Source organism: Oryzias latipes, chromosome 14 (genome assembly GCF_002234675.1).
Source record: "Oryzias latipes chromosome 14, ASM223467v1".
Taxonomy (NCBI): Eukaryota; Metazoa; Chordata; class Actinopteri; order Beloniformes; family Adrianichthyidae; genus Oryzias; species Oryzias latipes.
This window is the reverse complement of record NC_019872.2, coordinates 8,493,236-8,517,967: the sequence shown is the minus strand read 5'-3', so window position 1 is coordinate 8,517,967 and position 24,732 is coordinate 8,493,236. Positions and strand designations below refer to the sequence as shown.

The window sequence follows — 24,732 nt, the reverse complement described above, 5'->3', positions numbered from 1 at the left end:
GACTGTGCTGTGTGGAGACGGAAGAAGGAGCCACCCTCTCTGCAAAGACATAGTTTATTCCAGTTAACACGCAAAACTCATGCATCACATGTAATGAGGGAGAAACACATGTCTGTTCTGGAACATTGTGCTCCTGTCCTCAGCATTTTTACTTTATTACATTCTCTTTGATGAGTGTGATAAAAAAGGGACCTTTGCTGCAGTCACAGCAGCCCCTTATCTCGCTGTTATTCTTCAACCAACCCCTTCACAGTTACACTATTTCTAACCCCCGTTTTGGTATGAATTTGCACTTCATCTTCCTCAAAGTTTAAGGTTTTTACATGTTTAAACCACAGAGAAGCAGGCTATGGCTTCAAGACGAAGAAACACAGCTATAGCAAACTTGTGTAATGTGATAGTTTGTGAGTTTTTTTTATAATGCAGAGATAAAGAGGTTGTTTACAGTCTTTTTCTTTTTTTTCCTGCAGGGCAACAAAAAGTGACCTGGTAAAGGAACGATGCGTAACATGGTTATTTAGACAGCAGCTCATTTGGTTTGTGTGGTTAAATGCTCCTCAGGATTTCGTTTCACAGGTCATGAACTGTCAAAATCCATTAATAGTCTGTTGTTTTAAAGCAAAAAGGCAAATTTCTGCAGAAGAAACATTAGGATTAATCCCTAATGTGTCAATGTTTTTAAAATAAATTTCTTATACTTTATTATTGCACTCCAAGCCCTATCAATTCAAGTTAATTGCCATTATAAAGGGTTTTATCCCTATTTTTTCCACAAAAAAAATCATAATAATAATCCTCCAATGTCCTCTTTGCTGTATTAAGATAGATTTGGCATTAACAGACAAGTAAATAGCTGTCATGTAACTCGATGGGGAAATCTACAGTAGATTGAGATGGAAATATGGCAAAACACGAACAAAAATACAAAATTCTTAACTAAAAAAGAAACACGATCAAACAAAAGGACCGCAGCAATAAGTTACAATAACCTACAAATAATTTACTCTTATCATCTTACAAACACAGCGCTTCTCATAACCGTCATGCAATTTGAAATAATCACTCGTGCATTATCTATGAATGATAAACAGGTGGACAAGATGAAAATACAGGAGAATGCATCCCAGAATAGGCCCCTATCTATTCTCCTTGTTTGTTTTGTTCTATTCCAGGACAAATATTACTATTTAGGTGTTAAGAATTAAAAAAAGAAGGTTCTGTTTTCACCTGTAGTTAAATGACTCAAGAGGCCTTCCTTTTGGTTAAATTTGAAAGCATTAATCAAGCTCTAAGGTGTTTTATCTTTAAATAGAAGTCCTAAACTTTTTTAGGTAGTTGTTTTCTGTATTCTTTGCTTTTCTTCTGGCACAATATAGCTATCAGAGTTATTATTTCAAAAGTTTGGTTATTTGAAATGACAGATTTCTCAAAGTGTTTGACTTTTTTTTTTAAAAGATTTTTCTGTGATGGTAAGCACCTCACGATAAAAAAAGATCAAATAATATTTTGTCCCTTGCAGTAATCAGGGTTAGACAGGTTCTGTCAGTCAACTTTGATCAAAGCTCGCCACCTGATGAAGCAGATCTGCTCGTCTTCAGTGTCACCACATGTGAATATTTTAGAGTCTGACAAACAGTAATGCCTTGAGATTCTTCAAAGTCACATCAGCTGTCATGCTCTCATTCACGGTTGACTGCCTGTGTGGTTGGCCCACTGAGGGAAGGTGCCCATGTCAAACATAGAGTATCCCCAGGTGTTGATGCCTAAATTAATGCACAGGATCCCAATGATGTTCAGCATGAAGCCGGCTCTCACCTATAGGAGGAGAAGGTTAAGCACTGATCAGAACACATTTCAAAAGATGCATTTTACGGTCAGTTATTTGTCATTTGGAAAATGTCCAAACAGAAACATTGAAGAATCTAAAGACACTGTAAATCTGGTTTGAGTGAAATGTCAACACTAAAAGGTTGACATACTTTTTGCGAAAGACAGACTCAAAGATTTTAGAAAATATGTATGCACTTCTTTAACAATTATTCTCACCATATCTATGACTTTGAGGTTTCCAAAGGAAAAGGCGATGGCGTTGGGGGGTGTGGCCACAGGTAGCATGAAGGCCAAAGATGCAGCGATGGTACAGGGCAGCATCACGTACAGAGGGTGAATCTTAATAGCAGTGGCCTAAAAATCAGAGCACATTGCAGCTTAACATGTTTTTTTGCGGGGGGAAAAAGGATGTTTGAGCTGCTTTGGGTTCAGTTTACCATTGAAGCCAGAATGGGCAGGAAGAGCGTGGTGGTGGCCGTGTTGCTGGAGCATTCTGTGAAGGTTGCAACAAGCAGGGAGAGCAGTATGGAGATGGCAAACGGGGGGATTTTTTCCAGAGGCGTCAAGATACTTCCCAGCCATACAGATAAACCAGACACCTGAAAGCAAAACATTTATCCAAAACATTATGCATACTCAAAATTTTTCATAGAATAGATATAGCAAAATAAATATGTTTGATCTAAAGTCAAATCATCAATAGATTAACTCTCCTTTCCATACTGGTACCTTGCATTTGGATTGTTTTAGGACTCACAATGGAGGCTAGGTTTATTTTATATACTCTCTTGGAAAGGGGTTCTTGTGTTATGAATTGGTGCTTTAAATAGTTGAATAAAAGAAGAAGAGAACACTTGGTGGTCACCTCACTACCAGCAGCCAAAGCGAAGCCTCCTCCCAGCAGCAGAATGATGTTCCAGGGCATTCGCTCGTGGACCACCTTCCAGGTCAGCAGAGCCTTGGGGGCCTTCACTGTTTTTCCTGTTAGACCCAGGTAAAGTTTAGGACAGATTGTGAGACCAATAATATAATGTATTGCCTAATGATTCAAACATACATTTTAGAAACACGCCGTTAGATTACCACAGAACGGAGCAACTACCTCACCTTTTTCGTTGCAACCATAACCGCTACACGTGGGCATTCGACTCGGTATGACGAAGAAGAGCATCGACATCAAAATGGCAACAGTTCCGTCAGACACATACCTAGGAGAAGAGATGATGGGACTCAGACTTGTGGCCTAATATTCTCATGTATCTGCTCTAATACTGACCCACCTTCTGTGAGATTTTCAAAGCTTTCAACAAGTTTCAGAAATCATGCCTGAATTACTTTTACTACAATTACATCTCCCCGCTACTTTTTGAAACATTTTTTTTGATAACTTTCCAGCTAAATCACAGCCAGATGAATATGTTTACTGGAACAGGCAGTCAAGAGAGGATCAGCTCATGCTTGAAGAATCTGGCCTCTTTGAATTCCTTTTATAATAAATTCATGGTTCCACAATATGCTTCTTTGTTGAAAGTGCATCTGCCAATAGTTTTTAATTTTATTTGAAGAACAGACTCACGCATCTTCCTGATTGAAGAGCACTGTGGCCCAGCCAGTAAAAAAGCCCGGCTCTCTGAAGAACCAGAGGAGCACGAGCAGGATGAAGATGATGAGCACGGCCACCTCTGCAAACTTCATGCGACCCAGCTTCTTGTATTCAGCTCTCATAACAGCGTAGGCCTCCTTGTCTCTGTCACTTTTTGCTCCGCAGCCAAATGACCTTTTCATACTGAGGAGAAAAACAATCAAGAGACTGAGCATGCTGTGTTTGTAGATGTGGAAAATTTGTTCAATGTTTTTAAGCAGTAAATGCTTCTCCAAAACCAAAAAGTTCTTTAAAAGGCAAAATGTTAAAACAAAAAGATGTATCAAGAATGGGTGCAAATGAAAAAGACATGTTCCAAACAAAACAAAATTGGAGTTAAAACAACTTGGATCACACAATTTAAAAAAAATCTGCTTTATCTGTTTTTTTTAAATACGGCTTTTGTTCTACTCATCTTTTCGGAATGAGTTGTAGCTTCAGTTATGTGATTTTTAAATGTTTCCAATAAAAAAGCATCAATGTTTGATTTGGGCTTTAATCTTTTAAAAAAAGGTCATGTTATTTTTATACAGAAAGCTTTTAAACACATGCTTACATGTGTCATAAAATAAAAATAATAATAGTACATGGAGAAATTGGGCTGCTGTAACAAAAAGTGGGGGAAAAATGGCTGTGAAAACACAACAAATCAGTGAATATCTTTTTTCTAAAAGTCATTTTGCATGCTGTACAGTCAATCTTGAGTAATTTCTTCAATATTTTGTCTACCATAGGTTAGTTGGTTCAGATAACATTGTAAACCAGAAAGGTTTACATCAAGAGAGTATTAGAGAAATGGTTTTCTTTTGTGGTTTTACAAAAATCCGTAGTTTTTAAAACTGTCGTCTTACTTGAAACCGAGGAACATGAACTGCAGCCAGAGCCAGGAGATGGCCAGCATGAGCAACATGCTGGGAAAAGCAAATCCAAACCAGCTGGCAAAGTTGATCACATCCCCATTCCCAGGGAAGAGTCTTCAGAGGGAGACGGAAGATAACAGGAAGTAGAAAAGAGGTTGACAGAAGCCCAAACACAGTAGAACTCATGCCAAGGTTAAAATGCTTGATATATTTCCTCACTTGTCCATTTGGCCTTTAAGGATGAGGTTAGGGGTTGTGCCAGTGAGAGTCGCTGTGCCTCCGATGCTGGCTGAGTAACACACACTCAGACTCATCCCTTTGGTCAAACGGTCGTACTTATCTTCCATTGCTTTCATCTTGGATTCATGCTCGATGTCTGAGGAGATCTGACACACATCTGAAACCCAAGAAATGAAAAGTTGTTTTAAAAGGGTTACTTTTAAGGCTCCATCCTGGTCCTTTCACTTACATGTTTCAGCCTCCAGCTCTTGCTTTGTGTCTGGTATTTTTTCCTTAGTTGTTGGTTCTTTGGTTTGACTACTCTCAAGCTCAAACCCAACATTATCCTTCCCTGAAGCCTGGAAATCTCTTTCTTCAGCCTGAAGTTCTGTGGTTTTCAGCTGCTGCAGCACAGCGTGAGCAATGGGCAGCATCATGGCAGTGGTGGCAGTGTTGCTGATCCACATGGACAGGAAGGCTGAGACGATCATGAAGCCCATCATTAACCTGATTGAGAGGAGAACAGGAAGGTGGTGTCAATCATGAGCGGAGATGTGTCAGAAAGAATTGACATCCAAGAGAAACTTAAAGACCCACTCCGATCATCTTTGGATCTATTTTCAAAGTGTTCCCAGCAGTCTTTTGATCACAAATATACTGCTTTTTAGCCCAAATCTATAACATTGTGTTGTTTTCTAAGACTCTTTTCTAGCAGGAGTGCATTTGTAATTCACTCCTGAGTTGTGGGTTGATCGTCAGAACCCTCCCTTCCTGAAAGTTTTCTGTTTACATGCTCGTCCACAAGCTTACAGCCCCTCACACACCCAGCCTAACATTACTGGTGCAACTAGAATGGACAGCAATATCAAAGGAATCCAGCCATACAGTTTTCAGCCAGATCTCAGCTCGTACGAGAAAAGCAAAGATGAGCACGGATCTAGTCGTCTACAAGTGGATGCATGGAGCGGAGCAGATTTTTCTGCGCAAGAAATTCATTTTGTTTTTAAACTGTATGTTTTTTGTCTGCTCCTGATTCACAATGATTTGGATAAAGAAATACTCAAAAAGGCAATTTTAAGCTTACATTTTGTTTATGTATCCATCATGAGAAAAAAACGCTACAAGAACATGTTAAAAACACCATTTTCATCAGAGTGGATCTTTAAGCCATGAACTTGTCAAGATGCTATCTATAAAGAAAGATTGCCACATAAGCAACTAAAAGGTAATTTTTTTGCTTCAGAGTCTCTGGTAGATTTAAAAAATGTATTCCAACAGAATATTTTGAGAAACAAAGTTTTTTTTTTGTGTGCGCAGCATCCCTGGCTTTCAAACCGCAGCTCTACCTAAAGATCAACTGCATTACAGAGCTCTCTTACAGGGCTGGACGAACACCAACCAGCAGCAGAACTCTGAGGGCGATGCGTTTGTGAAGGTTCCAGTTCTCCACAGCGATGGCCACCAAGAGCCCCCCAATGAACAACATGTTTGAGTCTTTCAGGTACTCGATGCTGACCTGAAACACATCACATTCATTGAATAAAGAAGGTGCTAGATTCTTACATAGTAACTACTGAAACATGCTGATGTTTGCTATTGGGTCACTTCTTTTATCAACAGTAAAACAGAAACCATGGGATCAGCAGGTCTTTCCTCAGTTATTAATGAATTACAAAAGCACTGATTACACGTCTGGAATTTAAAGATACAACATGTTTCACACACATCAATGCAGCTTCTGACACATTGCCATGCAGTGAGCTGTCACAAAGTGCAATGGGTACCATACATCTCCAGCCTTCATGATGCCCATCATGGGGAAGAGGACCACCGGCAGCAGGGCGGTCACAGCCAGAGGCATACACTCTGTGCACCAGTACAAAGCCATGAGGATGATGGCGTAGCCACATTTGGCTTCCTGTGAGATAAACACACAAAAAAAGAAAACATCTTCATATGTTCCTGCAGAATTTCACAAAAGCAATCTCTAGAGTTTATCTGCTTTCCATTAAATGCCACATACCATTTATCAACTCAGCTACCTTTAAAGATGTTTGTTGCTGTAAAAAAAGATTTCTATTTTTTTAATTTTAATGAAAAAAACATGTAACAAAAAAACAAAAAGGAAGAAAACATTTCTGATTACAGTGCTTCTATGATGACTCTATTTTACATTGACTGGAAAGGAATATACCCCACTGACACATAAGTATAATGCTGGGGGCTTTCTGTAATTGGACCATTTGTACAATCAATGTAAAACCATAGGATTAAAGGTCCCTTCACTGTGTGGTCTGCTAGAAGTTTTAGATATTGAAAAACGACAATGACTTTGAGCGAAAAAACGTTCAGACTTCCAGGCAACTGCTCAATATCTGTCATTGAGAACTAAAAAAGCCAGAGCTGATCTTTGTCAAACTGAAAGAATGTAAATAAAAATCCAGGAAAGTTGAAAACAAAACAATCAAACATTTTCGAAATAAACAAGCAAAGAGGGTGACAAAAAATTAAATTTTATTTTTTTATTTGACATTTTGTCCATGTTTTTTCTTGAACCTGTTCATACAAATGCATTGATTGTTGTGTGTTATACTAGACAATTTTTTTTATATTAGTTCAAAAGTCTCTAGCCATTTGGATAAAACACATCAAAGTTAATTTCAGCAATAATCACCCCCTTTCAATAGGAATTTTTTATTTGTTACTTGACTAAAACGCAATCCCAGTTATTGGGTTAACATGTTTTCCCGTCTTTGGTAAAAAAAAGGACATTTTTTTTAATATATATTCTTAAATAATTAAATATAGACACATTTGTTAATCATTTCTATCATTATACATAATAGAAGCCTTTTGGGATTATTATTTGCCATGTTTCCGGTGTGCTTTATTTTATATTTTTTCCAATTTGCAACATGTTTTAAAAAACAAACAACGGAACCACGGTTTGGAAGCAAAAGCTTTTTCAAGCGGAAATGTCAACATAAAACACCATCTGATTTATTACCAGTAATTCTTTTCTTGCTGAAATCCAGAGTGTTCATAACACGGGCTAAGCTGTTTATTCACTGTGAATCGTCGAAGCTGTGCCCCTAGGATAAAGTTTTGGACTATTTTTGCTCATAAACCTGTTATGTTGAAACAAGTGAATCAAAAAAGTTGCCCTTTTTATGCTGATGACATTGTTTTATATGAACTTTGTTCAGGGAATATTATCTCTGCTCAGCTGTTTTTTTTTACAAAGACAAGACAAAGGTTGTGTTGTTTTTTATTTTAAAAAAATTCAAATCCTTAAACCTACACTACAGGATACATACATTTCACATTCCCTCAACAAAGAAACACCTAAGGAATCCATAGAAGTCTGACTGTCCAACACTTGAGTGTTGTAAACATAACTTAAATAAATGTATTAAAATATCACAACTTTACACAGTTTAGGACAGACAGAAGTGTTAAATATTGTCCTTAATTTTTCTGTTTCCGTGTTCTTATCTGCCGCCACTCAGCAATACTCCATTAGACCTTTCAGATACAGATAGCAGGAACTGATGACCATAAAACAGTTTTCCTATTCTTGTCCTACAAGATAGCATTTATGAATGCACAGTATAGTACACTGATTTAACAGTCTGACACTAAACTTTCAATATGTGATATCAGTCCTCTACAGAGATATTAGGCTGAGATAAGCCAAACATGTCACTTTTTAGATTTTACCACTGCTGTCGTTGGTGGATGTCTCAGTGTGTTGTTTGTCTTTTAGCCTCAACCTACAGAGGGTACAAGATCAAATCACCCCATTTGCAGGTGGGATTTTGCTTTAGTCTCAAACACGGCTGGACATGGGACCAATGCCCCCCACCACCACCCACCACCACCACCACCACCTATATTCTACCTGCACCCCCTGGCTAAATCCAGACTTCAATTGCCATTCCCAGAATGGAAGGAAACCCTGGAAAGTGATCATCTGGCATCCTGTCTTTCTAAGTTGCATTAACACTTTTTATTTAAAAGATATTTTAAGGAATAAATATTTTTTCAAATGTTGCCTTATATACTGACTGTTATTGTACCTTTACACGCAGGCTTTTCTGGGCTGTCTCACTTTTTTGTTGTTTTTTTTCTTTGTTTTGTTCCTAATTTATGGTTGAATTGTCAACATTTGGATTTTGTGTCTTTTGAAGGTGGATTCTTCCTGATCCTGCTCACACCACTCTGCCATGATCCCACTCACATTTGGTTTGTATTCATGACAGCTGGCCTTCAGTAATGCCCCTCAGTGTATTTAACTACATTTATTGTCAGATCTTTTCAGGTTTCTTTTTGTTCTTCAAATAGGTTGCAGTTCAGTAACAGTTTTATCTGTATTTTCATTTATTCATAAAAGTTTTTTTAACTATGTAGTTATTTTGGTTTACTACTGTTTTTGCATTTTCTTAAATGGTTTCAATGAATTTATTAAATATCTCTATAATAAAATAATTCTACAAATCTGGTTAATTTTTTTCCAAATAGGAATCAATTAAGGTTAGTGAAATATCATTTAAAGCTCTTAAAACTTTTGCTTTTTAGTTGCATGAAAGCCTTATCAATTTATTGCTTGTAATGTGACTGTTTTGTAAAACAGTTACTCATCTGACAATGCAGCGTGTGCTGTGAGGAAAGAAAATAACATACTAGACAGGTAAATACAAAAAACAGTTATTTGTTAAAAGCTGAAAACCTGGTGAAAGTTTACTCACTTGCACAAACTTACCGATGTTGGGATTACAAGCGGCAGGGGAAGGAGGAGGATCGGCGTGAGGAAGATGATGAAGTAGTTTCTGTGGTACCAAATCCATTTAAACTGCTCCAGAGCTCTGCCCATGATCTTTTTTTTTTTTTTTTTGAAAACAGCAAATTAAAAAAGTAATTTTAAATAATTTACTGAAGATTAACAGGTAACAACAGAGTAGGAAGTTGATGCAGTCAAACTCTGGATCTGCAGGTCTGGGAATGAGGCCAATTGAAGAAGAGACAGAAAAAACAAGCTCAGGTGCTCAGACTGCAGAGATGTGCCTCGTGGACAGTCCCTCCAGAAAAGAGACTGAACTGAGGGAATATTTGTGTTTGTCTTTGCTGACATATCAAACATTAACTCAACACCTAGAGATCACAATTCTTGATAAAAAATACAGATGAAGTCATTGGAGAAGACAAGGGAGGGGTTAAGGAGGACACACAATAGACGCCTTTATCAGGGGAAGGACTGAGCTGTTATGTGTAACCAAAGGTCGGGGGCTTCACATTTTTGCTCAAATCTTGGGCCCAATTATGGTCAAGGTTTGGAATTTCAGCTTCTTTTTTTATGAATGAAGAACACAGTTTTCCGTTAAACAGCAGATACCTCCGTAAATAAGAAAAACCCAGCACTCACTCTTCCATTACAGCCTTAAATTGAGAACTTGAACTGTCCACGGTTTTTGTCACAGCCTCAGTTATTCAGACACAAATCCGTCTTCTATTGTTATTCTGGATCTGCTGCTATAGGCTTTCTTAGTGCTTGCTTTAATACAGCTAAAGTATAATTTAAATGTACTCAATCAATTTAATAAAATGTTTTCTGCAAACAGGATTAGAGCAGGCCCTGACTGTTCAATAATGCAAACAAGGATGTACAGGTGATACAGATTTTCTTTAGTTTTGATTTGTGTAGCATAGCAGCTAATCTTCTTCCACTTTCGGCTTCTCCCATCAGGGGTCGCCACAGCGAACAAGTCGCATGGTAAATTTGGCAATGTTTTACGCCGGATGCCCTTCCTGACGCAACCTTGTCAAACCGGGCTTGGAACCGGCAGAGGAAGAGAAGGGAACTAGCATAGCAGCTAATACAATAGCTAATTAGTAAAAGCTCTTCTGTTTCTCTTCATTCCTTTCCAGAGTATTTTTAAGAAAAACATCTATGAACCATCTATGACTGTAAGAAAATTTGTTTTAAATCTTTAACCAACAGTCACCAAGCTAGGGAGTTGGTAGAAAATGTTTCCCATGCTGTTTTTATTTTATTTTATTCTAAGGCAAGGATGTTGATGAGGCACATTTGCTTTGTTTGAAGAGCTTTTTTCTTCTTTTTTATAATTGGTTTGTGGGAAATAAATAACCATGTAGGAATTTAAATGTGTTGTTGTTTTCTAAGATTGTATTTATACCTGGTTCAGATTGAAAAACCAGAACCGCGAGTTATTTATTGCACTTTAGCTACTTTTTACCAGACAGACAGACAGGCAGACAGACAGACAGACAGACTTACAAACAGACAAACAGACAGACAGACAGACGTACAGACAGACAAACAGACAGACAGACAGACAGACAGACAGACAGACAGATACGTTTCTTCTTTAATTTAGCATATCTGCAGAATTTGATGATGTTACATAACACAGAACCACATCCAAAAAGGTCACCTTGGTTTTGTGACTTACCATTTCCTTCACTTCACAAGAGATAATAGATAACTTTTATTAAATCATAAAACATAGTTAATAATGAAGCAAAATGCTGATGTGTCTGCAAGCATAAATTGTTCCACTGTGCACAGTATGTGATGTATGTTCAGTAATAAGTGTTACATCATGATGATAGATATATTAAAGGACATGCATAAAAGAACAAGTTGATCTTTTTTTCCCATGCATGAGAATGAAAAAGTTTTATTTGTTGTTTTTTTTTACATTTTTATGATATTTGGGACTAGTAACATTTATACGAAGTTAAAAAAAACAATGAACTAAGAATATTCCTCATTTTAAGAGTAGGTTTTGAAATTGCCCTTAAGTGAAGCTAAAGTTCGTGTTTGATGTTTGTTCTTACTCGTATTACATCACGTAGATGAAACAGTAGTTTTATGAATCCAAAAATGAGAATGCAAATTTCAGATGAAAATAGTTCTTGTACTTCAACTGAACAACTATTTTGGGGGATTTAATTCATGGATGTGTTTACAAGTTTAAAATTCTGTTGTTTTTTCCTGTGTTAACATATTTTTTGTTTGATTATGTTTTTTGTTAGGTTGAGGTGAAATTCTTTTAGCAATTTTACAGCAACTGAGGGGTTTTTAACCTCAGTTTTACAAGTGATTCAATATATTTTTCTCCACTGGATGAAACGAACCCAAAGATTTCAAAGTGCATTGCTACACATTAAAAACTCAAAGAAATGTTTCCATCCATTCATCTGAATCACTTCAGGGGTCACAGGGTTCCTGGAGACAGTAAAGGTGGGGTACACCCTGAAGAGGTCGCAGCCCGCTTATATAAACTTTTCTTTTGAGAATTTGTGTAAATTGTTACATTAAACTAGTTTAAATTTCTGTTTCTTTTCAGCTGTTAATTTTCTCCAAAGTAGTCTTACTGGAGGAAGGGTTTGGAAACTTTCCCAAATGTTGCATTGAACTTTGCAGCACAGAGATGTTGTTGGTCAAACATGCTGCAGTTTAACTGCGGTCAAGGCAGCCGTCATTCGGATCTGCGGTTATGGTCGGGAGTAGGATTATACACACCCAATCTTATCTCAACCTTTTTTAATAATCATTTTATAATTGATTAACATAACAGTATTGATTTTTGTCTATTAATCCTTTGTATGACTTTTTGTGTTTTAAACTTATTTTGAAAACCGGAACTGGATTTCAGTCGTGTTCGCTCAGTTCCCGTAAAGCTGAGACTACGAGTGCACTAAAAATCCAGCAGATCCGAATGACAGCTGGTTTGACTGCAGTGCCGTTTATCAGGAGCAGAAAATCCAGCAGTCAGGCTAACATTTTGCCTCAAATGACAATCAAAACAGATTTGCGCATGTGTCATTGACTGCTTTAAGACATGGATGCAACAAATACTGGAACAAAACAAATGAAAACAAAGCAGAAATATCCGCACATTAGAACAGATTCTAATAAGTCCATGTAACTCCATCTGGACAAACATTTTCTGATGAAAGAGTAAACCTAAAATTATGTCTATAACAACTGCAGCTTATTGCTTTAGTTAAATGGAAGGTTGGGGAAAATATCCATCAAACATCCAGGTAGATTAGATTTCTCTGTGGTCCAACCTTTTTTGCGTTGTTGCCAGAAAATGGCGGATTCTGGCGCACACTGGCTGCCGCTCTGAATCTGGATTTAACTGTTTTGCTGGATCTAGGCTTTTTACTATCTTTGGAAGCCGACTTTTTCAAAAATTAAGACACTGGTTTTATAGTTTTGTTTAACTATTTGTCAAAACTTGCAACATCTATTAGCTTCTGATCTCAGCTCGTCTCACCTTTTAGCGTCCTCCTGCTGTTTCTGCTTGGATCGGGACACTCCCTCACTGTTACCATCTGCACGCCTCAACCTGTATGAATTGTGTTTTCTGGGATGAATCCATTCCAGTGTACACAGCCCAGGGCAATATCTCTGTGCCTAGCTGGTTAACCAGCTCCTAACTTTAGTGAGTTAGCTTTAGCGGCTCCGCTGGTGCGACTCCCTTAGCAATCTGTCCCCTGACCGTCTTGGACATTATGGATGCTATGCCTCCTATGCTGGGGATTTATCCCGCTGTCTCACTGCTCTTCATCTAGACAACTTCTCCACAGACTGTCGGGATTTTATGTTGTCTGTGGAGAAGTTCACTACTACCTGGCTCTACTATGGTCATACTATTTTTCCAACATCATTCATACTAGCTCCAATAATCCTTAAAAAAAATTTGTACCATAAACAAAATCCGAAAGCCTAATGATAACTCTTCTTCATCTTTCACCGTGCCAAGTGCAACTCCTCCTGTCCCAATTTCAATCCAAAATCGACACAATATTCATCTCCCTCACTCCCACTATAGACCCCCTCCTGAAACCTTGGCCCCTTCCCCCACTTCACAGTTCTCTAAATTCTAAATTCAGTCTCCTCTGTAGAACTCAGCAAGCAGCTGATAGGTATCAAAGCCTCCACCTGCACTCTGGACCCCATTCCTTCCACCCTCGTTAAAGGTTGCTGTCTCATCATCTCTCCACTCATCACAACAATAATTAACTCTTCACTGTCCTCTGGTACCGTGCCCCAGTCTCTCAAGCTGGCAGCTATAACCCCCATCCTGAACAAACCTGGTCTTGACTCTGACAATATTGCAAATTTCCGCCCCATTCTCCAACCTGTCATTTTTGTCCAAAATACTGGAACGAGTGGTTGCCTCCTACAACACAGCACTGAAACAGCTCTGCTCAAAGTCTCCAATGACATCCTCCTCTCCTGTGACTCTGGACAGCTCTCCATCCTCATTCTCCTGGACCTCACTGCAGCATTTGACACCATCAGTCACTCCATCCTGCTCTCCTATATACATCACCGGCTCTGCTCTGTCCTGGCTTCAGTCCTACCTCACCAACAGTCAACAGTTTATCAAGGGAAACAACTGCTCTTCCTCCACATCTCCTCTGTAGCAAGGTGTTCCCCAAGGTTCGGTGCTTGGTTCACTCCTGTTCATCCTCTACCTCATTCCTCTCGGCAACATCATCCACCAGCATGGTCTAAATTTTCACAAGTTTTCAGTTAAACTTCAATAACACCACACTTTCCTCGTCACCAGTCATCCGTAGCCTTGGGATTTTCTTGGACACCAATCTCTCATTTGAACATGTCAACCAAATAACCCGGTCTGCTTGTTTCCACCTGAAAAACATTGGCCGTCTCCACTCATCCCTCTTTTTCTCTTCTGCTGAAACCCACCCTCATTCATGCCTTTATTACCTCCCAGTTAGCTGCAATACATTCAGAGCTCTGCTGCCAGTCTGCTCACACACACCCGCTCTCGTGAACACACCACCCCCGTCCTCCAGAACCTCCAGTGTCTCCCCATCCCTCAGCGTATCAAATTCAAAGTTCTCCTCATCACTTTCAAAGCCCTTCATAACCTGGCCCCGCCCTACCTTACCAATTGGCTCCAGCGTCACACTCCATCCCGCTCTCTGTGCTTCTCCGATGCTAACCTTTTGTCCCTCCCCTGTCGGACCAAGCATCGAACCTGGGGAGACAGAGCCTTCTCCACTGCTGCCCCGACCCTCTGGAACACTAAACATCTCAGAGACTGCACTGACCTCCCAATGTTTAAAAAAATCACTTAAAATTCATCTTTTTAAAATTCCTTTTCATCTTTAATCTGCCATTTTATGTTTATATTTTTATTGTATTAGCTCTTGTTTTTATTGACTGTTTTTTACTCATGTGTTGTAAAGCGTCTTTGTGCACCTTTTAGAGGGCTATATAAATAAAATGTGTTGTTATTCATCATTATTATTAACTAGCCTGTTTTTTTAACATGAATGTAATAGGCAAGCAGACCCTGTATTTATTTGGAGATTTTTCATTTAAGACAAATGTCAGCACAGAACCTTTATTACACAAGAACCTGTTGACCAGCGGAAACTTTGGATTAATGAAGGAGGAGCCAGCGTATTCTCTCTCACCCAAATAGGAATTTCAGACGCCGACCTTGGACATTGACTTGTGGTTGATACAACAGTGGACAACAGAAGCTCAGTGCTTGTTATAAAACAGATTCCAAAAGTTCCAATTGTACAGGTAAAAGTAACATTTCAGACCAGGAGTATCAACAGCAAACAGGAAAAAGTTGAGGTTTAAAGCACAACAATAGCCTGTAAAACTGAAGGAAAGTAATGGACTATTTGTCCCATTCATTTAGTGCTGTCCTACAAAAACAGGGACAGACTGGTCACCGATCGACCACTGCCACTCAATGATTGTCACATTTGTGCTTTGACCAATCAGGAGAGAAGGCGTGTGTGGCTCTGCAGCCACATGTATTGATCACTTGCACCAAGTGAAATACCCCACAGTGGGGTAGTGAACTCGAACTCATCCGAAATTTTACTTAGCTGCAATTTGACTAACTCTTAAAGCTTTGAGGACTTTTGTTTACTTTGAAGTTTGACATTTTCTGTGACATGAAGCCAGCCTTGGCTCTGCTGAGCCTTCTCCTTGTGGTGGAGAGCACTTCTGCAGCAGAGGGTAAGCCTGATAGCTTTGAGCTTCTTTATAGCACTTTTGCAACAACACACTTTAAAATATGATTTGTTTTCAACTTTGGAGCATTGCAGGAAAGGGATTTTGCTACTAAGCTTCTTGTCTAAAGAAGCAAACAGATAATTTGTGAAATGATGCATTTCAGAAACTGAAGACTTAAAGATAATGTTACTGTACAATATGTGGCTGTCAAAGTTTCAATTTAAAATTTAGACTTTTGCATTTTTACCTGTATCTGAACTGAAGCGACTGTGTTTACAGAGTCCTGCGTTGGTCTCTGTGGCTCTTTTGACCCGGAGAGGAAATGTCAGTGTGACTCAATGTGTGTGTATTACTCAAGTTGTTGTGGGGATTTTTCCAATATCTGCGCCAAAAAAGGTAAGTCCAGTTCTGGAATACCACTATTTAACCACATTTGTGATTTGATTTTGCAACCAAATTCCACGAAAACCCAATGGCCCCTAAAGAGATGAACAGCTAACTATGGAAAAAAAACATATATATATATGTCAAGTGATATTCACGTTTGGTTTTGGTTACTCTAGAACATTTTTCCATTTACTTTGGCGTCACTTTTAATGTTTTTACATTATATCTCTTGTTTTGTACATTTAGTTACTAGAGGAGATGTCTTTGGAAGTGTAGAAAACACAACCGCTATCGTAACGCCGAACGTAAGCTCTGCAGCTCCAACAGTGCAGTCCTCCTCAGCTCCTCAACCCACCAGCACATTTGGCCCCACAGCTCACACTGACCCTGATGCAGCACCTTGCAGCGGACGGCCCTTTGATGCTTTTCTGCAGTTGAAGAACGGCTCCATCTACGCATTTCGAGGTGATGGGTTTCTGCATACTTTTATTTACTGAAATACATTTAGGCTTCAAGATAATTGTGACATTTCAGTTCTTTCCAAAGAAAAACGATACTCTTTCATGTTGAAACTGTTTCTTTTCTCATCTTTTCCTGTTAAAATTAACTTTTAAAAAACTAAATTGTAGCCCAAATTATTTTACAGGTGATTACTTTTTTGAGTTGGATGATGATTCCATACTTCCTGGTTATCCCAAACTTATCCAAGATGCATGGGGAATCTCTGGGCCCATCAGTGCTGCGTTCACACGCATCAACTGCCAAGGAAAATCCTACATCTTCAAGGTGAGCAAAATAATTGTTGTAGATTCTGGCTTTTTAATTATTGGATGGTTGTTTTTTTTTTTTTTTTTTTTTTTTTACTTCTTTTAACTTGTTCTGTCCAACAGCTGAGCAAACAGATTAGAGCTGAAGGCTTTTTGTGTTGGACAGGTTTTACTATCACAAAAAGAGGTTATATAGCTTCAAAAAACTAGAGTGTAGATTTGTATAAACCCCTTTTTGTCGTATTATTTTTTATTTATTTGTTACATTTAGTGTGTGTGGGGAGGGAGAGGGGAAGAATGTGAGGGGAGGGTGGAAAAGAGTAAAAGGAAGAAAGGTGAAAAGGTGGGGGATACAAGCACTGATTTGACTAAGTTATTAATTTAAGCTGTAACAATTATACCAGATCTGCTGGAAAGACGAATGTTACATCAAAGGTGAAAATCTGACACTAAGATGAGCGAAAAAGAAATCTGTCCATCAATACACTGTAGGTAAGGAGGAGGGATGAAGCAGACAGGGAGTGTGGCAGTGTGCACGTGCACGTGGGGGTGGAGATACATGCATGCTGCCGACGTGAACCGTGTGTTCATAAAGGGAGCCAGAACCTACCCAGCCAGACCACCCAGACCAGGAAAGGGGAGGAGAGCCCCCCAGGCCAGAAGCCCCCCCAGCATCCGGACCCAGGCAGCCTGGGAGGGGAGGAGGAAGGGACCGCCCACCCCACCAGCCAGGCACAGAGAGGCCCCCCTACAGGGGCCCCCCCAATGCCCAGAGGCACAAGCGAACCCAGTGTCCGGCCCCCAGGCCACAAGACAGGAGCGCTTAGCCGTACCAGGCGGCAGCCATGGGGGCCACCGGGCGCCGGACACCGAGACAAAAGCCAGGGACGAAGCCAGGGCCCCCGGAACCCATGAGCCAGCCACCACCCGACCGGCGCCCCGTCCCCGCTAGCCAGCCCAGGCACGCGACCTTAGCAACCCAGGGATCGCCACGCACCCACAGCCACAGCCACCCCCCTAAAACCCTACGCACTACAACCCCCCCCCCCCCCCCGCCATAATATCTGAGCCCCCTCCCCAACCCTCTCAGTGCCCTCCCCTCTCTGTGATGGGGAGGGAAAGCCCCAGAGGGTCCCAGCAAGCCAGCCCCCAGGTCGGTCCTACCCATGCACTCACACACACATACTCACAATCATCTGGTTACCCTCCCTACCCCCGCCGCCACGCAGTAACCCCCCCCCCCCAGCCGGCCGACCCCCAGCGCCGCATGCCCAACCCTTCCCGCAGCCGACAGGATACCCATAAGCCCGGCCGCCCTGAGAGGACCAGGCGGGTGAAGACCGGCCGCCCCCCCCCGACCCCACCCATGTATGGAGGTGTGGGAGTGCTGTGTGTGTGCTGCAGGTAAAATAGGAGGTCACCAGTGTGGGGGGCTCCACCGCTGCCAAGCCGCAAAGCCCCCCACTCCGGAGTCCCTCTGTGAGTGGTGTGTATTTGCTGTGTGTGTGCTGCTAGCATGCAGTGTGTGTGTCTACAGAGGAAGTTAAAATTGTGGGGGGGGCCAGCGAAAGGTGAGCACGGATGTTTCACCGTGCCCCCCTCCACCAGACCCTCGCCACAAGGCCCTAGATGAATCAGAGTGTCTAATATGCAAGTAAAAAGCGGGGAGGAGGGCGGGTGCCAACGAGAACCCAGAGAGGGGCATCCCCAGTGAGCCCCGCCAGCATACCCCTCCCATCCAGATCCCGGGGCCCTATGTGCCTGTGTGCAATATTTGTTTGGGTGAGAGCGGGGAGGAGCGGGCGGATGGGCACAACCGGGGGAGAAGGCTCCCCCGAGCGACCGGCCCCCCAGCCGGCCGCGGTAGGCGCCCCCCCTCCCAGAGCGGCCGGGCAGCCAGAAACGGCAAGCCAGCCGCAGTTGGAGGCCAGAGCCTCGCGGCGCCGAGACACAGCCAGCAAGGAAGGGTCCCGGTGCCAGAACGGGGGGGCAGGGGGTCCAGCCCCACCATTCATACCCTGGCCCCCCTAAGGACTAGCACACTGCCCCCCCAGGCCCCCCCCAAAATAAATAAATAATAAAATAATAATAATAATAGTAATAATAATAATAAAATAATAATAATAATAATAATAATAATAATAATAATAATAATAATAACAACTACCGGCCACGGGCGAAACACCGGCCACGGGCAGACGACCCCAGGCCCCAGAGCCCCAGAGCACACTACAATGCAAGGAAACACCCTCTGACCTCAACACCTTTTGTGGGCATGAAAATTGGCTAAATTCATATGAACATTGTGTGTTAGGCTGAATTTTGTGACTGTTAAGCCCCCCCCAGCCCCCGCCACGGCGACCAGCCACCCAGCACGGCACCCGGCCGCCGTTCCCGGTCAGCCGCACTGCCTACCCTGCGCCCTGAAGGCACCCGCCCAGGAACCCCTGCCAAGTTGCCGGCAGAGCGTGCGCCCCCACCACCACCCCACCCAGGCAACCAGAGCCCCAAGCCGGGAGAACGACAGGCACGGCAGAGCCCACCCCCCCAAACCCACCCCGGCCCACCCAACCAGCCAGGACCCGGCTCAACCTATCACCATCCCACCCCCACTAGGTGATGTGACTAACCAGCTGGAGCCAGGGAGAGTCTGAAGCCGACATGTTTTTTGTGGAGGACATTATCTCTGAACTAATATGCTCTGACATGAGGTTTCTGTAGTGGTTGATGCTAAGATTATTTTTAGATTTCCAGTTTAGGAGGATAGTTTTCTTTGCGATACATACAGCGGTGAGAACCATATAAGCCTTGTTAGATTCCATGTTGATGTTATTCAGGTCACCTAATAAGCAGAATTTGGGGCGAGCAGGAATCTTATGATTAAACCAGATTGATAAATCCTCACAAACCTTACGCCAGAATGATTGGACAGGTGCACAGGGCATGCAAATAGTCGTCTATGTTGTTACCTATGCACTGTGTGCATATAGCAGACTGATTGAGACCCATTTTAAATAACCTCTGTCCGGTGTAGTGAGTTCTGTGGAGAATCTTGTATTGAATAAGTTGCAGATTAGGGCTTTTGGTCATATTAGAGGCATTCAAACAGATCTGTAGCCAAAATTGATCACTAAAATTCAATGATAGCTCAGACTCCCATTTTGTCATGGGTAAGTAAATGGTTTCATCTATGTCTGATAACATCTTATAAATTTTGGAGGTGAGTTTGGGATTTTTAAGGTCCATGAAATGTGTTAGGGTTATAGGGTACGAATATTCGTCCCGGTGTGTCCCGTACACACCGGGACGAATATTCGCCAGGCGTTATTCGCCAGCGTTTTTCGCCACGTTTTTTGTGTTCACACCCAGGCGATTTTCGCTGACGATGAGTGGAGTGAACATGCAATTTCATTCCCTGACATTAGATGGCGCTTAATGTAAAACAGAAATACTCCTGTACACAAGGTGGCGCTGCGCAACTTTACGCTTCTTAAAGTCGCTTTTCACTCAGAAGAAGAGAGCAAGTATTTACACGGTTGTCAGAATCAAACAAAGAAAACATGAATATTTCAAGCACCAGTAGCTCCAACTGGTGCTTGGTTCGGGGATATTTTAGAATGTCCGTCATTATTGCTTCGCGGCTGTGTAGACGCTACTTGGCGTCTATCTTCTTCGCTGGTATGTGTGCTCAGCAAGGCAGTTTTGTGTTTGAGCGCCCCCAAGTTGTGTTTTACTGTAACTTCAGAAGCTCCAGACACGTGTGCAAAAGCGCCATTCTCATTGGTCGAGTAGATTTCGACGCGACGCGTCGAAAAAAAAAACGAACCCGAGGTGTTTTTTTTTTTTGACGCTTTAACGCGTGGCGTTTTTTCGCGTCGGTGTGCACACTCTCGTTGGTGCCCTTTGTTTAGTCACGAGGCGTTAAACGTCGGCGAAAATCGCCGGCGAAATTCGTCCCGGTGTGAACAGGCCTTTACTGTAAGGGGAGGGTCTAGGTCTATTTGGGTCAGGCAGTATTTAGTGCTTATAGCTGATTTAAGCTGCTGATATTCTAGAAATTTGTTTATATTAATTCCATAGGTTGAGGATAACGTTGAGAGGGACATAAATTTTCTATTCTGAATTATATGCTGGAACTGCTGGATTCCTTTGTTCTTCCATGAAGCAAAATGAATCATGTTTTTGTTAATCAAAATGTCAGGGTTATTCCAAATGGGGGTAAGTTTACATGGAAATAATGTGAGGTTGTTTTTTTTAAGAAAATCCCACCAGGCTGTTAAGGATGATGTTTAAACTTCTGAAGCATTTGTGTTGTTTAATTTTAGAACTGAAGAAAGGTAAATTAGAAATATCTAGGTTATCACAGAGATTTTGTTCAATGTCTAGCCAGGATTCATCCAGCACACCAGGATTCAGCCATTTTTGTACATAACACAATCTGTTCGCGGAGTAGTAGTCCTGGAAGTCTGGAAGGCCTAGTCCTCCTCTATCTTTAGGTTTTTTAATAGTTTTTAAACTAATCCGTGGGGGTTTACCTTCCCAGAGGTATTGGGAAATGAATGAGTCTAATGATTTGAACCAAGTAGTTGGAGGTTTGGAAGGAATCATTGAAAATAGGTAGTTAATTTTTGGGAGAATCATCATTTTTATGGCTGCAACTCTCCCGATTAGAGAAATGGGTAGAGTTTTCCATCTAGTGAGATCAGCCTCGGTTGTTTTAAGTAGTTGGGTGTGGTTTAGCTTGAGTAGATCAGAAAGCCTAGAGGAGATATTTATACCTAAGTACTTTATGTTGCCTGTTTGTATTTTAATAGATGACGGATTTAGATAATTGCAATTAATTGGTAGAATTGTGCTTTTAGACCAGTTTATGGAGTATTCTGAGACTGAGGGAAATCTATTAATTAGGGAGATGATTTGGCAGATGGAAGATTGTGAATTAGGAGTAAATAGTAAAACATCATCTGCATAAAGACTTATTTTGTGTTCTAAATTTTTGGTTTGAATGCCTTCAATGTCTCGACTTTGCCTAATAGCAGCAGCTAGAGGTTCAATAAATAGTGCAAATAAAGACGGAGATAGTGGACAGCCTTGTCTGGTTCCTCTTTGTAAATTAAAGCTTATTGGATGGTTGTTAAAAAAACAATTCTGAAGAGGGAGTAGGTTTATTGCTCACTGGGCCGACTGAAATATGGTAAATGGTAAATGGCGTATACTTATGTAGCGCTTTCTACCTTCTTACGAAGGCCCAAACCGCTTTACAGTCACACTCCCATTCACCCATGCACACACACATTCACACACACATTCACACACTGATGGCGGAAATATAGCCATAAAGCTCTATTTTTGTTGCTAAATAAGAATTTATAAGAAAGAAATGATTGGCAGAAGCCTGTTAATCTTTCACTTTTTTTTAAAACATTGCATTTTATCAAGGACGATAGAGCCAACGGTACTCAGTCCTCCCAGCTCATCACTTTTGCCTTCATGTGTTTTCCTCTTACAGGGAAGCAGGTATTGGAGATACAATGGGAATGTCTTGGATGAGGGTTTCCCGCGAGACATTTCTGAGGGCTTTCAAGACATTCCTAATGACATTGATGCCGCGTTTACCGTGCCGGCACCAAATCACCGTGGAAAGGAGAAGGCCTACTTTTTCAAAGGTACTCATTAAGGGATGAGTGAACTTTTTACAGCACTGTAACATCTGAAGCCTTCACGTCTGTTGACCCTGTGACCTTTTTTGAGACTACAAAAAATGTTATTCAGAAATATGTTATCAGCTACTTCAATCTGAAAAACCACCAATATAACTCAATTATATTAATTAAATAAGAAAGATTACTCAAATTCTCTCAACAAATAAATGTTTATTCATTTTTAATAGTTAATTATTATTATTTTAAGTTATTTTTTATGCTTAACTAATTACGTTTTTTTCTCCAGGGGATAAATATTATAAGTATGAGTTCAAGCACCAACCATCGCATGAGGAGTGCGTGCAAATGACCAAAGCTTCTCCATCTGTGCTCTTCACACAATACACTGACCTGTTCTGTGATCAGACAGCAGAAGATCTCTTCACAGGCCTTTTTGGAAGTTCCTGTAAGTGTAAGGCCTAGCTGTTGTGTTATTTGCGATTTTCAGTCCCTCTCATCTCTATTTTTTTACCTGATGTTACTTTCTTTCACAGTTGACAGTCAGCGCACTAATCCCCGCTTCATCAGTGGAGACTGGCATGGGATCCGACCTCCTGTAGATGCTGCCGTGGTAGGGCGAGTTCACCTCAGTGTCAAGCCAACAGCATCTCCTCCAAGGAGGGGGAGCAGCCGTAGGAGGGGATCCAGCAGAAGACGGGGCCCACATCGGAGAAGACTAAGTCACAGATGGTTTGGAGATTTGTGGAATGACGATGACTTTGCTTTTAGCATGGATGAAAGCGACTTCACTGATCAAAGCACCACAACCGACAACAGACAGATTCCTGTTCAAAATGTGTACTTCTTTAAAAAAGGTATGAATGGATCAAATCAACTTTACTTCACCAGGCTGCTTAATTATTGCATTTGAACTCTTTGGTTTAATGTTTCATATTTGTGCTTGCAGATAAATACTATAGAGTGGGACTTCGTTCAAAGCGTGTGGATTTTGCCAACCCTCCTTACCCTCGATCCATTGCAAAATATTGGCTGGGCTGCAAAGAGGAAGAGATGCCTGATAGTTCCAGGGCAGAGAAGAAATAAGTCAACCAATATACAAACATTCCCTGTTCTTTAGTAAACTTTACTTTTTAATTCTTCTATTTCTTTATCTTGGAATCACCCTAAAACCATAAACAGACACAATAACTTTTTTGTAGACTGAGGTGCTTTAAAATATATTAGATAGCATTGTTGTGAATCCTTTTTTAACTGCCCTGTGCATCTACATGCATGCTTAACTTACTATTCTAAACCATGAAACTTACATTTCCTGTAAATTTAACACACATGTAGTCACAGATTTTGCTAAGCATTTAAAGTAATAAAACAAATGTTCTGAAAACTGACAAAAGTACATCCGAACAAACTACACTTCTGTCCTCCAGTGAGAAAGTCTTATACCTGCAGCGCATATCTACTATTTCCACAGGTAACATGGTCATTTCTTAAAAGACTGCGCCCTCTGTTGGTCAATCGTTTAAAGACAAGCACAAAATGCAAAACAGGAAGAATGTCGGCTTTGGCTCTTTCGTATGAGGTTCCATTTGTGCCAAACATATGAAAATATGTTTGACACGATTTTACTGTATGATTCACAATCCACTTTAATGTTTGCTGACCGAGTTCAGGCAATATGTGTAAATATTTGATCCCAAATTTAATCTATATTAGACTATTAACGTACTAAATGCACATTTACTTTTTGTTACCTTGCAAGCCTTAGTTCATAATTAAATTGTTTGGGGTTTTATGTGGATGTGTGTGTGTTAAACAATGATACTCTTTTAGTTAAAAAAAACCCTGTGGTTTCCACCCTCCCCTAAATATAAAAAGTGACGTAACAACCTAGTTTTTACATTTGTGTTAAGTTGAGGCATGAACTATGTATGTGAAAAAAGGGAAACTGTTTATTTACATAAGTGAAATCACAATTATTCCACAAGAACAAAAAGAAAAGAAACACAGCCTAAACTTGACACAAAAGGCACCGCTGGGATTCGAACCCAGGATCTCCTGTTTACTAGACAGGCGCTTTAACCAACTAAGCCACGGCGCCACGTGGTGTCGCCACATCGCATATTGTAGCTATAAACTGTTGACATAAACGCTGAACCCTGAGACATTTATGTATCAATCATCTGATCAGTCAACTTAAAAAATAATCCAACATTGCAGCTGACATTTAGAGATGCGACAAACTGCCGTCACCAATCAAGTCGTGAAAATACAAATCATAAAAGTCTCTAAAGAACTCCTCGTTGCTGCTCAGACTTGGATG

The 24,732-nt window shown here is 40.8% G+C and overlaps 2 protein-coding genes and 1 non-coding gene across 3 annotated transcripts; 1 reads left to right on the top strand and 2 right to left on the bottom strand.

Annotated features, from left to right (window-relative positions):
* Positions 1 to 36: 36 nt before the first annotated feature.
* On the bottom strand, positions 37 to 9,715 carry LOC101161499 (solute carrier family 13 member 2). The gene is made up of 12 exons (XM_011483249.2): positions 9,314 to 9,715; positions 6,341 to 6,469; positions 5,931 to 6,067; positions 4,802 to 5,058; positions 4,552 to 4,729; positions 4,324 to 4,446; positions 3,407 to 3,616; positions 2,938 to 3,038; positions 2,696 to 2,811; positions 2,268 to 2,429; positions 2,047 to 2,184; positions 37 to 1,815 (listed from the first exon to the last, which is right to left on the bottom strand). The coding sequence occupies exons 1-12, from the start codon at positions 9,422 to 9,424 to the stop codon at positions 1,684 to 1,686; spliced, it is 1,794 nt and encodes a 597-aa protein (XP_011481551.1). The 5' UTR covers positions 9,425 to 9,715; the 3' UTR covers positions 37 to 1,683.
* Positions 9,716 to 15,393: 5,678 nt separating this feature from the next.
* Positions 15,394 to 24,302, top strand: LOC101157076 (vitronectin). Its single transcript, XM_023962607.1, has 8 exons — positions 15,394 to 15,598; positions 15,875 to 15,991; positions 16,229 to 16,447; positions 16,629 to 16,768; positions 22,259 to 22,415; positions 22,699 to 22,857; positions 22,946 to 23,266; positions 23,359 to 24,302. The coding sequence occupies exons 1-8, from the start codon at positions 15,535 to 15,537 to the stop codon at positions 23,493 to 23,495; spliced, it is 1,314 nt and encodes a 437-aa protein (XP_023818375.1). The 5' UTR covers positions 15,394 to 15,534; the 3' UTR covers positions 23,496 to 24,302.
* A 134-nt stretch (positions 24,303 to 24,436) lies between these two features.
* trnat-agu lies at positions 24,437 to 24,510 on the bottom strand. The gene has a single exon. It is a non-coding gene; the product is annotated as a tRNA-Thr (tRNA).
* Between the last annotated feature and the right edge of the window lie 222 nt (positions 24,511 to 24,732).

Excerpts from the sequence above, each read along its gene's own strand:
- LOC101161499 (XM_011483249.2), bottom strand. The coding sequence starts at position 9,424 with ATGGGCAGAGCTCTGGAGCAGTTTAAATGGATTTGGTACCACAGAAAC. Across the intron at positions 2,185-2,267 it reads TGCCCATTCTGGCTTCAATG|GCCACTGCTATTAAGATTCA; the intron begins GTAAACTGAACC and ends TCTGATTTTTAG. Across the intron at positions 1,816-2,046 it reads ACCTCAAAGTCATAGATATG|GTGAGAGCCGGCTTCATGCT; the intron begins GTGAGAATAATT and ends CTCCTCCTATAG.
- LOC101157076 (XM_023962607.1), top strand. The coding sequence starts at position 15,535 with ATGAAGCCAGCCTTGGCTCTGCTGAGCCTTCTCCTTGTGGTGGAGAGC. Across the intron at positions 22,858-22,945 it reads AGGCCTTTTTGGAAGTTCCT|TTGACAGTCAGCGCACTAAT; the intron begins GTAAGTGTAAGG and ends TTTCTTTCACAG. Across the intron at positions 23,267-23,358 it reads TGTGTACTTCTTTAAAAAAG|ATAAATACTATAGAGTGGGA; the intron begins GTATGAATGGAT and ends TTGTGCTTGCAG.